We start from the raw sequence: 16,665 nt of genomic DNA on the forward strand, positions 1-16,665 counted from the left end.
GTATATTGGGATCATTAAAGGATTCCATGGTATTTAGGAACATAGAGTGTAGCTCTGGATGACTTTAGACTGTGTTTTTGTAATAATCCAAGAGGATGGTTACTTTTTATAAAGCTAATGTTTCCAGGCACGCATCAGAAGTTGTTAACCATACTTATGCGCTTGATTTACTTCAAGACCCTTTTTTTCTTATATTGCATGCTCCCTATGTAGTGAATTTGATGATATAATAAAGCCAGGCTATTCTGGTCCACAACATACGTTTCCTTTCTAGATATTCAAGCCTGGAAATGAGCTTGTTCCAATTACACCAACTTTACCAATTTCATATACTCATGGACACCTGCACAACCTTACCACCCTTTTCATAGAATATGGATTATAATAGCTGCAGGTTAGGCAATACTATTATCAAGAATAAGGAATTGTGTCAGTCACAGGTACTACAGTAATAAATATAAAATGTCATGACGGCAACCACTTCTGTGTCATTTATAATGTGCAACAATGCACACTTCAATGTGTAAAAAGACATGCATATCATAATGCATGCCAAGCACACATTTTAAAGCACTGAAAATAAAGGATGTACTTGACAGCCAGGAAAATGGCAATGGATAGCAGTTAACGCTTAATTCCAATCTTTTTTTTAAATAGTGAGGAAAGAATAGAACTTTAACAAGAGAAGCATAGAAAGAAAAAACACATGAAAGGAATGCTAGAGCTCCACATGCATGCTTTAAATGAAAATACAAATTGCAAATAATATTTTTAAACTTTTTTTCTAGTTTTAGCCATAATGATTTAAAAAAAAAAAATTACGCAAACTCGCCACACCATCCTTTCAACAGGTCTCACCAAATAGCTACCGGCTGAACTCACTGTTTGACAAATGCAGGTATTGTGCTTGCAAAGAAGGGAGACATTTGACAGCAGAAAAAAATATAAGGGGAAAATAACATTTTGGTCACTTTAGGAATGCTGCCTGCCGTATATATGGCAGAGAACTCCATTCATCTGGTTGCAGGCTTTGCCAAAATGGCAGCTGATGACCCCAGTTACAGATGCCTACCTTCTGCTTTGTGAAATCTAATCTAATTTTGCTTATTGACATTGCTGTCCACAAAAGCAGAAACATGTGTGAAACATTTGTTTTCAACGTTGCAGATATTACATACTGTAGTTTTATTAAGTTAATTCCTTTATCAAACAATACATAATCTAAAACACATAACCATGAAGAATTGAGAACAGTAAGAATAGTGGGACGTTGGCATCTTTGCAAAACAAGTTGTGTATTCATTTCTAGACTCTAATAATAATAAATAAAATCTGACTGTAGCTATCGCAGAACCATGCATATACTGTATATATTGATACTCTGTATTGTAGTTCTTCCTGTTGTCATTTCCTCAAACTGTTTCCCTTGGTATAAATCAGTGATCTTTTTTCCTGACAATGGGTCACAGCAGTCATAAAAAAGCCTGGTGTCTGCCTTGCAATACATCAAATGTTTCACAGGGACAGATTGGCACTGAAAATGTTCCTTCTTCTCTACACTCTATTAATTGAGAATGGGCAAGCAAATATCAATGAATTTAAAGGTAACTTAAATTATGCTTTTAGTCTGACAGCTGCAGGAGAAGTCTTGGGACTTTGTTTTCTTCTTAGAATGAATGTATTTTTTTCATTTGTATTTACATGCCGAATGACATAAAATCACGACTGTCAAATGATATAATTTTTTCTAAATGTAAGGTAATGATATATTTGGTATTTCAGTTTGATGTCATTGTTATAATGCTCTGCTACAATTTATATTACTGCATAAGAGTTCAAGGTCACTTGCTTGACTGGTCACAGGATTTGTAAAGACTATTACTATAACCGTTATAAGGAGAACTATAATCTTTTTTTAATGCTTACTAGATATGCATGTATAAGATGGCTGTGCATGTTGAAACCAACAGTTTTAGAAGTGTGTGTGCGTGTGGGTTAGAACCTCTGTCAGGGTTTTATTGCTGTCTGTGTGCTCAATGGGGAGATTCACTCCGTCTGTTTGTCTGTGAAAAAACGCTACATTTTAAGATGACACCAAAACAGGAGAAGAGAGGTTATTTTCCAATGAGAACACTTGATCAGCTAACTATTGTCTAAGATGGGATTTCCCTTATTTTCAAGAGATTTTCTCTTACTTCCTGTTGTGTCTATGGGAATACATTTTCTCTAATGAAATACAGACAGCAAAAATAAAACAAAGACAACCATCAGGGGTTTTAACTATTTCCTACCCTATATGTAACTAAGTGTGGCTCAGGGTACCCGCTTTTGGTTCTGAAAATTCACCCCGAGCCACACTGGGGAATACTGCTAAGGAGGTTAATATATGAAAACTTTGTACTAATCTAGATACATGGGGACAACTCATTTATTGATTTTGGTATTATGACACTGATTAGAAATAATAGGCTTTCTACAGTAAAGATTGATAGCCAAAGACCATGTGTATGTAGGTTGTCTACGCTATAAGCTAACAACATGTTAGAGAGAAGAAAACACTTCGAGCTCAAGTAAATTAAAAAAAAAAAAAAAAAAATTAAAAAGTTTTTTTTTTAGTTTGCCAAAAGTTAGTAAAACTGGAGCTGCCTCCTTATTGCTGAGAGCCCTCCAATCCTACATCCCAATATGTGCAAGTCACACACTGAACTGTGTGCCTGAGATTATTTTTAAAAACTAAAAACTCTTTTGTAATTAGTCATTTAATATAGACCAGTAGTATTATTTCTTTTTTTTCTTTTTTCTTTAACAAGCAAATATTTTTTACCCATTTACATTTGTTTCAGTGAATTCATTTCATAGTTTCACATTAAAAAAATATACACAGAACTGTAAAAAATATGTATTTATTACAATAAAAGTTGTACTTTGTATATGAAGTAAATCCTAATTGTTTTGATATGATTATCTAGAGGTCTACTGCTAAAATTACTACCCTCGATCTGACCTTCGCAGTGATACATCACATGCATAGTGCAATTGCTGTTTACATTTGACGCCAGACTGACGCTTGCGTTTGCCTTAGCGCAAGAGCAGGGGGGGACAGGGGTACTTTTTTTTTTTCCTTTATTATTTTTTTGCTTTTTTATCTTATTTTTAAACTGTTCCTTTCATTTTTTTTTTTAAATCATTTTTATTGTTATCCCAGGGCATTTTTTTTTTCACACAGTATTTGCGCAGCGATTTTTCAAACGCATTTTTTGGGGAAAAAACACACTTTTTAACATTTTAATGCACTAAAACACACTATATTGCCCAAATGTTTGATGAAATAAAAAAGATGATCTTAGGCCAAGTACATGGATACCAAACATGACATGCTTTAAAATTGCGCACAAACGTGCAGTGGCAACAAAATAAATACATTTTTAAAAGCCTTTACAGGTTACCACTTTAGATTTACAGAGGAGGTCTACTGCTAAAATTACTACCCTCGATCTGACCTTGGCAGTGATACATCACATGCATGGTGCAATTGCTGTTTACATTTGACGCCAGACCGACGCTTGCGTTCGCCTTAGCGTGAGAGCAGGGGGGGGACAGGGGGGACTTTTTTTTTTTTTCCTTTATTATTTTTTTGCTTTTTTTATCTTATTTTTAAACTGTTCCTTTCCTTTTTTTTTTTTTTTAATAATTTTTATTGTTATCCCAGGGAATGTAAATATCCCCTATGATAGCAATAGGTAGTGACAGGTACTCTTTTTTGAAAAAATTGGGGTCTATTAAACCCTAGATCTCTCCTCTGCCCTCAAAGCATCTGACCACACCGAGATCGGTGTGATAAAATGCTTTCCCAATTTCCCAATGGCACTGTTTACATCCGGGGAAATCTAAGTCATGAAATGCTCGTAGCTTCCGGTTTCTTAGGCCATAGAGATGTTTGGAGCCACTCTGGTCTCTGATCAGCTCTATGGTCAGCTGGCTGAATCACCGGCTGCATTCTCAGGTTCCCTGTTGAGACAGGAGAGCCAGAGAAAAACACGGAAGACGGTGGGGGGGGGGGCATTCCCTCCCACTGCTTGTAAAAGCAGTCTAGAGGCTAATTAGCCGCTAGGATTGCTTTTACATGAAAGCTGACCGCTGGCTGAAAAGAATGATACCAAGATGATACCTAAACCTGCAGGCATCATTCTGGTATAACCACTCAAAGTCGTGAATTGCGTACCTGAAGACAAAAAAATGGTTAACAATAAAACACAGTAAACGGTAAAGTATAAAAAATTGCATACCTGAAAAACGAAGAGCACAGAGGAGATGCTGCCAAATGCCTGCCGCAGCTTGATCCCCTGCCCAATGTACCTGCCGATCCCCGATGCTGTGTGCCTGCCGATCCCCGATGTGCCTGCCAATCTCCGATGTGCTCACCGATCCCCGCCACTGATGGGGTAAGTGGTGGTGGATCGGCAGACAGCGGGGGGGGGGGTTTGAGGTGCCACGGGATGTGTTTGTTTGCCGCCCCCCTAAACACCTAAACAAAAAAACACCAGCCGCAACTATTTATGGCAATGCATTCCCTATCAGTACTGTTACTGATAACAGATTAACCACTTCAGCCCCGGAAGGATTTACCCCCTTCATGACCAGAGCACTTTTTACAATTTAGCACTGCGTCGCTTTAACTGCTAATTGCGCGGTCATGCAATGCTGTATCCAAACGAAATTTGTGTCCTTTTCTTCCCACAAATAAAGCTTTCTTTTGATGTTATTTGATCACCTCTGCAGTTTTTATTTTTTGCGCTATAAACGGAAAAAGACCGAAAATTTTGAAAAAAAATGACATTTTCTACTTTTTGTTATAAAAAAAATCCAATAAACTCAATTTTAGTCATACATTTAGGCCAAAATGTATTCGGCCACATGTCTTTGGTAAAAAAAATGTCAATAAGCGTATATTTATTGGTTTGCGCAAAAGTTATAGCGTCTACAAACTAGGGTACATTTTCTGTAATTTACACAGCTTTTAGTTTATGACTGCCTATGTCAATTCTTGAGGTGCTAAAATGGCAGGGCAGTACAACCCCCCCCAAATGACCCCATTTTGGAAAGTGGACACCTAAAACAATTGCTAAGAGGCATGTTGAGCCCATTGAATATTAATTTTTTTGTCCCAAGTGATTGAATAATGACAAAAAAAAAAATTACAAAAAGTTGTCACTAAATGATATATTGCTCACACAGGCCATGGGCATATGTGGAATTGCACCCCAAAATACATTCAGCTACTTCTCCTGAGTACGGGGATACCACATGTGTGGGACTTTTTGGGAGCCTAGCCGCGTACGGGGCCCCGAAAACCAATCACCGCCTTCAGGATTTCTAAGGGCGTAAATTTTTTATTTCACTCCTCACTACCTATCACAGTTTTGAAGGCCATAAAATTCCCAGATGGCACAAACCCCCCCCAAATGACCCCATTTTGGAAAGTAGACACCCCAAGCTATTTGCTGAGAGGCATGTTGAGTCTATGGAATATTTTATATTTTGACACAAGTTGCGGGAAGGTGACACTTTTTTTTTTTTTTTTGCACAAAGTTGTCACTAAATGATATATTGCTCACTCAGGCCATGGGCATATGTGGAATTGCACCCCAAAATACATTTAGCTGCTTCTCCTGAGTATGAGGATACCACATGTGTGGGACTTTTTGGGAGCCTAACCGCGTACGGGGCCCCGAAAACCAATCACCGCCTTCAGGATTTCTAAGGGTGTAAATTTTTGATTTCACTCTTCACTGCCTATCACATTTTCGGAGGCCATGGAATGTCCAGGTGACACAAACCCCCCCCAAATGACCCCATTTTGAAAAGTAGACACCCCAAGCTATTTGCTGAGAGGCATGGTGAGTATTTTGCAGCTCTCATTTGTTTTTGAAAATGAAGAAAGACAAGAAAAATTTTTTTTTTCTTTTTTCAATTTTCAAAACTTTGTGACAAAAAGTGAGGTCTGCAAAATACTCACTATACCTCTCAGCAAATAGCTTGCAGTGTCTACTTTCTAAAATAGGGTCATTTGGGGGGGTTTTGTGCCACCTGGGCATTCCATGGCCTCCGAAACTGTGATAGGCAGTGAAGAGTGAAATCAAAAATTTACGCCCTTAGAAAGCCTGAAGGCGGTGCTTGGTTTTCAGGGTCCCGTGCGTGGCTAGGCTCCCAAAAAAAGTCTCACACATGTGGTATCCCCATACTCAGGAGAAGCAACAGAATGTATTTTGGGGTGTAATTTCACATATTCCCATGGCATGTTTGAGCAATATATCATTTAGTGACAACTTTGTGCAAAAAAAAAAAAAAATGTGTCTATTTCCCGCAACTTGTGTCACAATATAAAATATTCCATGGACTCGACATGCCTCTCAGCAAATAGCTTGGGGTGTCTACTTTCCAAAATGGGGTCATTTGGGGGGGGGGTTTGAACTGTCCTGGCATTTTATGCACAACATTTAGAAGCTTATGTCACACATTACCCACTCTTCTAACCACTTGAAGACAAAGCCCTTTCTGACACTTTTTGTTTACATGAAAAAAGTATTTTTTTGCAAGAAAATTACTTTGAACCCCCAAACATTATATTTTTTTTAAAGCAAATGCCCTAAAGATTAAAATGGTGGGTGTTTCATTTTTTTTTCACACAGTATTTGCGCAGCGATTTTTCAAACGCATTTTTTGGGGAAAAAACACACTTTTTAACATTTTAATGCACTAAAACACACTATATTGCCCAAATGTTTGATGAAATAAAAAAGATGATCTTAGGCCAAGTACATGGATACCAAACATGACATGCTTTAAAATTGCGCACAAACGTGCAGTGGCAACAAAATAAATGCATTTTTAAAAGCCTTTACAGGTTACCACTTTAGATTTACAGAGGAGGTCTACTGCTAAAATTACTACCCTCGATCTGACCTTGGCAGTGATACATCACATGCATGGTGCAATTGCTGTTTACATTTGACGCCAGACCGACGCTTGCGTTCGCCTTAGCGCGAGAGCAGGGGGGGGACAGGGGGGACTTTTTTTTTTTTTCCTTTATTATTTTTTTGCTTTTTTTATCTTATTTTTAAACTGTTCCTTTCCTTTTTTTTTTTTTTTAATAATTTTTATTGTTATCCCAGGGAATGTAAATATCCCCTATGATAGCAATAGGTAGTGACAGGTACTCTTTTTTGAAAAAATTGGGGTCTATTAGACCCTAGATCTCTCCTCTGCCCTCAAAGCATCTGACCACACCAAGATCGGTGTGATAAAATGCTTTCCCAATTTCCCAATGGCGCTGTTTACATCCGGCGAAATCTAAGTCATGAAATGCTTGTAGCTTCCGGTTTCTTAGGCCATAGAGATGTTTGGAGCCACTCTGGTCTCTGATCAGCTCTATGGTCAGCTGGCTGAATCACCGGCTGCATTCTCAGGTTCTCTGTTGAGACAGGAGAGCCAGAGAAAAACACGGAAGATGGTGGGGGGGGGCATTCCCTCCCACTGCTTGTAAAAGCAGTCTAGAGGCTAATTAGCCGCTAGGATTGCTTTTACATGAAAGCTAACCGCTGGCTGAAAAGAATGATACCAAGATGATACCTAAACCTGCAGGCATCATTCTGATATAACCACTCAAAGTCGTGAATGGTGTACCTGAAGACAAAAAAATGGTTAACAATAAAACACAGTAAACGGTAAAGTATAAAAAATTACATACCTGAAAAGCAAACATGATAAAACATAATAACAAGAACAATAAAACATTGCAGAATAGAATACAGTAAAAAAGAGCAGAACAATAGAGAGAGAACAGAGAGAGAGAGAACAATGAAACGACAACTATTTTTTTTTATTTTATATATTTTTTTGCGTTTTTTTTTTTTTTTTTTTTTACACTTTTTTTTGTAACTGTAGCTTTTATAACTGTAAGCGGTTCCAGGTTCGGGTCTCTCAAAATGCGATGGCATCTTGGGAGACCCTGTGAAAGTGTGCCTAGTCTGTGCAATGCTGTACCCTACGCTAATACTCAACTAGTGTATGGTAGCGTTCAAAACATTCACCAATGCAAAGACCAGGATTGTCAGGACGGGAGGGAAAATAATAGCGAGTGTCACGCCTATATCCGCGCTTGCTGCAGACACAACATCTTTTTGGGGGGGGGTTCGTTGGGTAGGGGTATTTGGGAGGACATAAAGAAAATGCCTCTCATGCAGCCGACTGCATTTGGTTGGGGATGTGAATGGGGGAAGTACGGGCGCTGCAGAAGTGGTGGGTTCCCAATTAGGATTGGCGAATGCAGCAGGAAGGGCATTATGGGCACGACGGGCCTGTGTTTGTCTTCTTCTTGGTGGCAGCGGGACACTACTTGTGCTTGCCACCTCACCAGCTTGAACTGCACTTATGGGACTCGCCACGTCACCAAGTGTTACTGCAGTGCTGGTTTGACTACGACCGGGGTGTACTAGGCCGCTGGTGCTTGCCAGCTCACTAAAACGCTACCAAAAAAAAACTGTTAGCGATCGCAGGGTTCAGGCCTGACTCTGCAAACGCTGCAGTTATGCGTTTAGTGTTTTGTAAGTGTCAGTGATCGATCGATACTGCACTTGGGTGGGCTGGGCCGGGCGGAGGGGCAAGATGCAGGTGCTAGCAGGTATCTGGGCTGATCCCGCTAACACTGCGCTTTTGGCAACCCTAAACTGCAGGGGACGATCTGATCGGATCAGATATTGATCCGTTCAGATACTATACCACTAAGGGAGGTGTACGGTGCGTATGTGGGTGTTAGCGGTACTGGCACTAACCTGACGCTGCTTGGGGCTGGTGCTTGCCAGTTCACCAAAACGCTACCAAAAAACCTGTTAGCGATCACAGGGATCAGGCCTGACTCTGCGAACGCTGCAGTTATGCGTTTAGTGTTTTGTAAGTGATAGTGATCGATCGATACTGCACTTGGGTGGGCTGGGCAGGGCTGGGCGGAGGGGCAAAACACAGGTGCTGGCAGGTATCTGGGCTGATCCCGCTAACACTGCGTTTTTGGGAACCCTAAACTGCTGGCGACGCTAGTATAGATCTGATCGGATCAGATATTGATCCGTTCAGATACTATACCACTAAGGGAGGCGTATGCTGCGTGCGTGGGTGTTAGCGGTACTGGCGCTAATCTGACACTGCCTGGGGCGACGCATATCACCGCCGGGCGATCAGGGGGCTAAACCTTTATTAGGTAATAAATGGCGGGTGCCCTGACACTATAAAAAATAAACGAACTAACCAGCGTCACCCGTAACAGTTATACGGTGATCAGTGGTGAAAGGGTTAACTAGGGGGCAATTAAGGGGTTAAAACCTTTATTAGATAGTATATGGGGGTCCCTGCCGCTATAAAACGCTGACGGCGAACCTAAATATTTACCTCCCTAACTAGCGTCACCAGTGACACTAATACAGCGATCAGAAAAATGATCGCTTAGTGACACTGGCGACGGGGGGTGATCAAGGGGTTAAAACTTTATTAGGGGGGGTTAGGGGGGTACCCTAGACCTAAAGGGGGCTAACACTAACTGCCCTACCACACTAACTGTAACAAACTGACACCAATGCACTAATCAGAAATGGGAGCGATCGCGAGGGGGGGGCCATGAATGGATGGTCTCCCCCTCGCCTCTCATCGCTCCGATGAGATCACGTACAGGTACGTGATTCTGCCTGCCCGTGCCATTCTGCCGACGTACATCGTTGTGAGGCGGTCGGCAAGTGGTTAAAGTGGAGTTCCGCCAAAATATTTTTTTTTAAAAGTCAGCAGCTACAAATACTGCAGCTGCTGACTTTTAAAATATGTACACTCACCTGTCCAGGGCGCCCGAGATGTCCTCACCCCAAGCCGATTTGTCCCTCGACTCTCGGGTGGAGGCGCCACCATCTTTGGTATGGGAGTCAGGAAGTGAAGCCTTGCGGCTTCACAGCCTGGTTCCCTACTGCGTATGCGCGAGTCGCACTGCACATCCTCACTGGTCCCTGCTGTCTTCTGGGACCTGTGTGTCTCCCAGAAGACAGCGGGGGGGGGGGGGGAGGGGCTGGACATGACGTAGATCACCGCAGAGCCGATCTATGCCCGGAAGTAGGAGCAAGTACCAAAAGTTGGTATTGCCCCTCTAGCAGAAATTACTTCTTGTAGGCATTTTGTATAACTTGAAATCTGTGATCACTTCTCTATGCGTAATTCTTTCAGTTGTAAAAAGATGTTTGTGATGTTCCTTGCATTAACTGCCTGTTTCAAAATCCTCATACAAAATTTAAATGGGAATCAAATCAGGGCTTTGACTAGACCAGTCCATATCCCTCTGTTTCTTCTTTTTGAGCTTTACCTTAGTTGGTTTGCTAGTGTGCTTAGGATTATTTTCGCGTTGAGAGTCAAATTTGCGGTACAACTTGCGGTTCGACTCAAGCACACTATGATATGATGAAAAATGTATAGCTGGCTGTTATGAGGTTCTTCTTCTAAACTACTGGTTTTGTTTTGTGGCAAACATGTCTATTGTTACTGCGACTAAGCAACTGAATCTTTGATTGACCATGTGTTCAATGGAAAACTGTAATCTTTCTCCAATTCCTTTTTGGACAACAAAAGATTTTTCTTAAAGTGGATGTAAACCCAATGCATGAAATTTGAGCTGGGCACATATATCTGCAGTGTTTTGTTATCTATCTTCAAAGCACTGTGTTTAGCCATGCAGGTTTAGCCATGTTTAGTTGTGTTTATACACATTTACCGTATAAACTCGAATATAAGCCGACCCGAATAAAAGCAGAGGGACCTAATTTTACCACAAAAACTGGGAAAACTTATTGTCTCGAGTATAAGCCTAGGGTGGGGAATGCAGCAGCTACTGGTAAACAATGCCCATCTGCAGCCTCACTGTGCCCATTTGCAGCCTCACTGTGCCCATTTGCAGCCTCACTGTGCCCATCTGCAGCTTTACTGTGCCCACCTGTATCATCAGTGCCCATCTGCAGCCTCACTGTGCCTATTTGCAGCCTCACTGTGCCCATTTGCAGCCTCACTGTGCCCATTTGCAGCCCCACTGTGCCCATCTGCAGCCCCACTGTGCCCATCTGCAGCCCCACTGTGCCCATCTGTAGCCTCACTGTGCCCATTTGCAGCCTCACTGTGCCCATCTGCAGCCTCACTGTACCCACCTGTACCTTTGATTACAAACAGCGGGTGTCTCCCGCTGTGTCATGCAACTGCAGTCTTAACTGTTCGGCGGCTGTCCACTGTAACAAAGCCCTGCCTCCGCCTCGTCCGTGATAGACGGAACACTGATTCAGTTTCCCAACATTGTATCAGTGTTCAGTGTTCCGCCTATCACGGACATGGAGGAGACAGGACTTTGTTACAGTGGAAGGCTGCCAAACAGTTAAGACTGCATGACACAGCGGGAGACCTTCACTCGAGTATAAGCTGAGGGGGGCTTTTTCAGCATAAAAAATGGGCTGAAAAAGTCAGGCTTATACTCGAGTATATACGGTATATGAGTCTAGCTGTGTATTTAAATGTAGATATTGGCCAGCACACCAATGATCATCAATTGTGTCCAAACGTTTTTTTATTCAAAAAAGATCGCACCACAAGACAGTGTAGTGCAACATTTCGGAGCCACGCAGGACCCCTTCGTCAGACATATGATGATCACATGCCTGACGAAAGGGGTCCTGCGTGGTTTCGAAACGTTGCACTACACTGTCTTCTGATGTGATCTTTCTTGAAAAAAATAATGTTTGGATGAAATTGATGATCCTTGGTGTGCTGGCGAATATCTACATATTGCATAAGTTCCATTATCCAGCTGGCGTTCGCTTCAGCACCCAGTAGCCTAAAAAAATGATTCCAGGAACGTGTACGATGGGAATATGGACCGTAGCTGTGTCTAGAGTCTCTAATCAGATCACAGATGCACAAAACAAATTTTTCTTTAATTGCAGCTAAACTGACTGCACCTAAACTCAGGTAAATGTAAAGTGTAAATGGCACTATTGAAAAATAATTACATTCATTTCATGTGTTTAGAAATGTCTCCTAAATGCATATAAAATACTTTTTTATTCCCTTTCTTTTCTAAAAGCTTGCAGCAAAAACATGATCTTCAAATGACTCATCATGCTTCTAATTAAATACTTCAGATGGTCTTCTTTGCAAAATGTGTCCATTTTTTGGGTGTTTCTCCTGTTCGGTCACTTCAGGGCCTTAAAAAATGTGATATATAGTCAGGAAATTAGATGAATTATGTATGTCTCTTGAAAGCCTGAAGATGCTGTTTGGATTTCTGGCCCCTCCATGCATCTAGGCAGAAAAAAAGTCTCATACATGTGGTATCCCCATACTTAGGGGCAGTAGAAGAATGTGTTTTGGTGTGTAATTCTAAGTATGCCTATGCCATGAATAAGACATTACCTGTTAAATTGACAACTTTGTGAAATCAAATCAAACGTTATTTACTTTCTTCATTTTCCAAAAAACTGTAGCAAAAAAATTACAACTTCAAAAAACTCAAAATACTTTTTACTAAATGCACATGGCTAAGGACTAACGTTCGAAACACGTAGGCTATTTTACAGCTCTGTACATGTATTTAATAAAGGAATACTATTTTGGATGTCATCCTGAGTGCCGACCATCCCTTTCCTCATTCTGGCATGTTGGAGTTGTCAGCAGCCTCAAGGTCTGAGCACTGAGTGGAGCTTTTATGTGGGAAGGTTGCAGCACCTATACACTTGTTTTCCTTGGCTGATCTAATGTATGCCTGTTCAAAAGTGTTAAAAAGTCAACAATTTTAATGGGGCTTTTTCAGAGTGTACAGTGTATGTGTATACTGTATGTATTGAATTGCAATTAACATAATCTGTAATGTATCAACTGTATGATCACTTGAAGCTATTCACCATTATTCTTCAAGCAGTACTATAGTAACTGCATAATTTTCATAGGTCCTCCACGAAATATGACTTTAAGATGGGAAAACGAGACAATGATCATTCAAAGTTTGTGGGAACCTTTTGGACAACTATTAGATGATTCTTGCTTTGATTTGGTTCTGAAGTTTAGAACAAGGAGTACCACAGAGTGGCAGGTAAGCATAATTTTTTCATGGTTGGCTGTAATGATCAGCAGTTTGGTTCGCTGGATGTTTGCTGAATCCAGTGCGAAATTCATGAACCCTGACCATAGCACCCATATCCCACTGAAGTTTTAGGAGTTAAATCTTGTAATTTTTCAGGCTTTCTTTTAAGGCCAGTTTGCAAACTCTTGGGTAAAAAGGCATCGGTAGCCGGGCACTGCACATTCGGGATATGCACCAATGCAAAAAGAAAAAATATCAGTGGGCAGCTGATCTTTTAATACAACTTAAGGGGCAACATTAAATATACACAATTACTTTAAATATCACTCTCGGGGGATTCCTTGAACCTTCACATGAAGATGTAGACTGTACTCTTTTAAAACGGACATTTAAACAAAATATATTGATTGCCGCTAAATGACAGGTTATTCCCCAGCCTTACTGGGGGAATGGAATTCCTCTTTAGCCCCCTTGTTATTTATTTATAAAAAAATAATGGGAATAGGAAATAAACGCACACAATTCCTTTATTAAAACAAACAAAATAAAACAAAAAACACAAAAAAAACTGTCTATAATGATAGATCCAACATCAGTCTTGTTGTCCACTGATGTAGATCAATCAGCAGTCACAATTAGTGATGCCCTGACAACCCACAGATGACTTGCACCACAAAAATCTTGTCCTGCTAATACTCCTGTTGTAAATGATAGCTCCCTGGTTGATTACTGAATGTCAGCAAACCAGCCAGGGATGCTGGCTGGTGTAATTGACCATATATTAGTAACTTCATTCTCAGGATTACTGTTGGTTTGTTTACAATGTAAAATAGGCTGGCGTGCAGGAAGATTTCATTTAGTAGCGGTAGTGAACCACCTCTAAATGAATGATTTCTGATTGCAGAATCCAGAGATTCAGGCAGGTGGATGAACTGCCAAAATTGCCCTTCTAGTTTGCCCATTCAGCAAACTGTGCACAACCTGGGTTCAGGTTGACTCAAACCCAAACTTATTCCTAGTGGACAGATGCCATTGGCATAATAGATAATATAAACGCTTTAGAAAAATTTGCTTAAAGAGAATCTTTACCCATGTTAGGCTGACAAGGTAAAAGGCTAATATTTCTTGACGTCATGGCTAAGCTCTATCTCCCCCTGTCTAAGAAAGGTGCTCTTGATGGTTTAGTGAGAGCATTTAGCCTAGTGAGGTAAGGTAAAGCTACTGTTTGTTCACTTTGAATACCCAATCATGGGCAAGGAAAATTGCAAAGACAGGATCTTTGTTTGCACATAATTGAAGTATACCTACCCTGTGACACTACTCACCAAGCTAGTAAGTAAGGTCATCATTTACTTTACAGCCTCTACTTCTTTAGTTATTCAAACTCTCATAAGTCATTAGTTAGTGCTACTCTTGTAAATCAACTCAGGTTTAATTTTTAGGATCCCAGCTCATAGCCTGTTGGCTGAGTAAGCTCTGGCTTCTATTATGTCCTGGATACTTGAATAGAAAGAGCTCCCTGTCCCGACAATTTTCCATCCCCCTTGGAGCTGTGGGTGTTTTTGCCTGTCTTTTACCCATCTTCCAATGTTCCAGCTGTCTGGTTGCAATCTCCATAACATAAAATAAAGACAAAAACGATCTGGAAGACTAAAAGACCCTCATAGTGCCACAGCAGGGCAGACTTAGTAACCTAAATGTAGACATCCCACCAACAGTGTCCCTGATAGAAATAAGAAAATGGCAGGTAGTCTAACTTATCGGCTGACTCTTTTGAGTTGATGAGTTTTAAATATGTCAAAGGAATATTCAAAGGAAGATCATACAATTGCTGTTATCGTGCCCTAAAGTTCTGGGTATTGTTACTGTTTGTGGAGGAGTGAGGCAGCACAGCTAGGTCTAAGGCCCCTTTCACACTACCGCGACTTCAAAGTAGCGTGATTTTGCCGCAAATTCAGGGAATGCCTGTGTAACTCGCATCAAAGTCGGACCAAAGTAGCGCAGGGACTACTTTGAAGTTGGCACTACTTGAAGTCGTACTAATATGAATGGTTGTCATTGGAAATCATGGGGAATGACTTGTCATGGGACTTTGCATTCCCAAATCGTAGGACAAGTCGTACAAGTGTGAAAGGGGCCTTAGTGGGTGGGGGGCCCTTTGTAGAGGCACAGTCACTTTTCCCTGCATGGGCAAGGTGGCGGCGTCTCTTTACATCATTTATATAATATTTACAGCTAGTTACTGTATTGTGTCTTCAAAACTAAAATATCAAGTTTGGATCAAAGTACTCTTAAAATGTCAGTGATATATTGCTTTCTATGCATTATTATTTACATATCGCTTATGTACTTTTTTGTCAAAGTAGCTTGCCCATTATTAGGGAGCACTCTGTTGTACCTTTTATTGAACACTCCTCTCATACTCTCCTACCTTTCACACTCCTCTCCTGCACACACTGCCCACCATCACACCATCCGCAGTTCTCGCCTGTACATAACGTTTGCTGTCTTCCCTTCTTACACCACTTCTGAACATACTGTCAGCCACCTTACCCTTCACACTGCTTCCCTATGCATCCTACTCAATAGATGCACACAGCGTGCCTCGGGGATTGAGCCTGCATGAGTACCCCTTAGCAAACGACTAGCTAGGGAATACTTGAAGGCAGGAGGGGCCAGGAGCACCGGCAGGGGACCCTAGAAGAGGAGGATTGGGGCTGCTCTGTGCAAAACCATTGCGCAAAGCAGGTAAGTATAATTTTTTTTTTTTTTTTAAGATCCTTTACAATCGCATTTCAAGTTCAACTGGCTTCTGTTAGGTGTGAGGCAGTGGATTGCTTTGCATTGTGCTGTACTGCAAAAAAGTACTGTATGCGGTACTTTTTTTTCACAGCACACATCCGCATCATAGTGGTGTGAACAGGGCACACAGAGGACAAGGTATTTTGTCTTGTCATGTGGTTGGACTGCACTGGAATAGCATTGAATGAACCCTAATACTGGGTTAGTAGCCATCCCATAATAGCTCCTTCACTTGTATGCGTACATTTATTCTGTGACCATTACCTAATATTTGACTTAAAAAACATCTCTTACTGTAGCTTCTGTGTAGTGCATGCTTTGTGCCTTATACATTCTGAGGCTCTTTGTTTGTTTGCTGGTTATGCTGGGTTCACTGTGAATGCTGGGTCATGGTTCTGCAATCTCTATTGTGTAGTTGTGTTCTGTGTATACTGTGTAGGCTCTGTACTTCATACGCTGTTCAACCTATGTAAGCTGTCCACACTTTATGCTGTGTATAATTTGTGCGCCTTGTGCTATGTATGTAGGCAGGTGCAGTTTATTTTCTCCACTGCAGGTGGTGCTCAACCACACCAGCTCTCCAGCTGGAGAGGAAGTCAGGAGGAACCTGGTTCCACTATGGCTCCCTGGGTCACTGGGGAAGTGACACGGTTAGATGCTGATGCCCCATTTTACTCTGGCGGCCATCTTGGGTCAGGCAGAGCCTATTTGAAGCC

The 16,665-nt window shown here is 41.1% G+C and overlaps 1 protein-coding gene across 2 annotated transcripts in view; it reads left to right on the forward strand.

Annotated features, from left to right (window-relative positions):
- Positions 1-1,432: 1,432 nt before the first annotated feature.
- LOC141127789 (cytokine receptor-like factor 2) overlaps positions 1,433-16,665 on the forward strand; it is a 201,431-nt gene continuing 186,198 nt past the window's right edge. For both annotated transcript variants that reach the window (XR_012241593.1, XM_073614567.1), the window contains exons 1-2: positions 1,433-1,604; positions 13,014-13,156. Coding sequence is in view for 1 of the 2 variants with exons in the window: in XM_073614567.1 (XP_073470668.1) it covers positions 1,511-1,604; positions 13,014-13,156 (237 nt within the window). In the remaining variant the exon portion in view is untranslated. The remainder of the gene's footprint in view (positions 1,605-13,013; positions 13,157-16,665) is intronic.

Source organism: Aquarana catesbeiana, linkage group LG02 (assembly GCF_042186555.1).
Source record: "Aquarana catesbeiana isolate 2022-GZ linkage group LG02, ASM4218655v1, whole genome shotgun sequence".
In the NCBI taxonomy this organism is placed as follows: domain Eukaryota; kingdom Metazoa; phylum Chordata; class Amphibia; order Anura; family Ranidae; genus Aquarana; species Aquarana catesbeiana.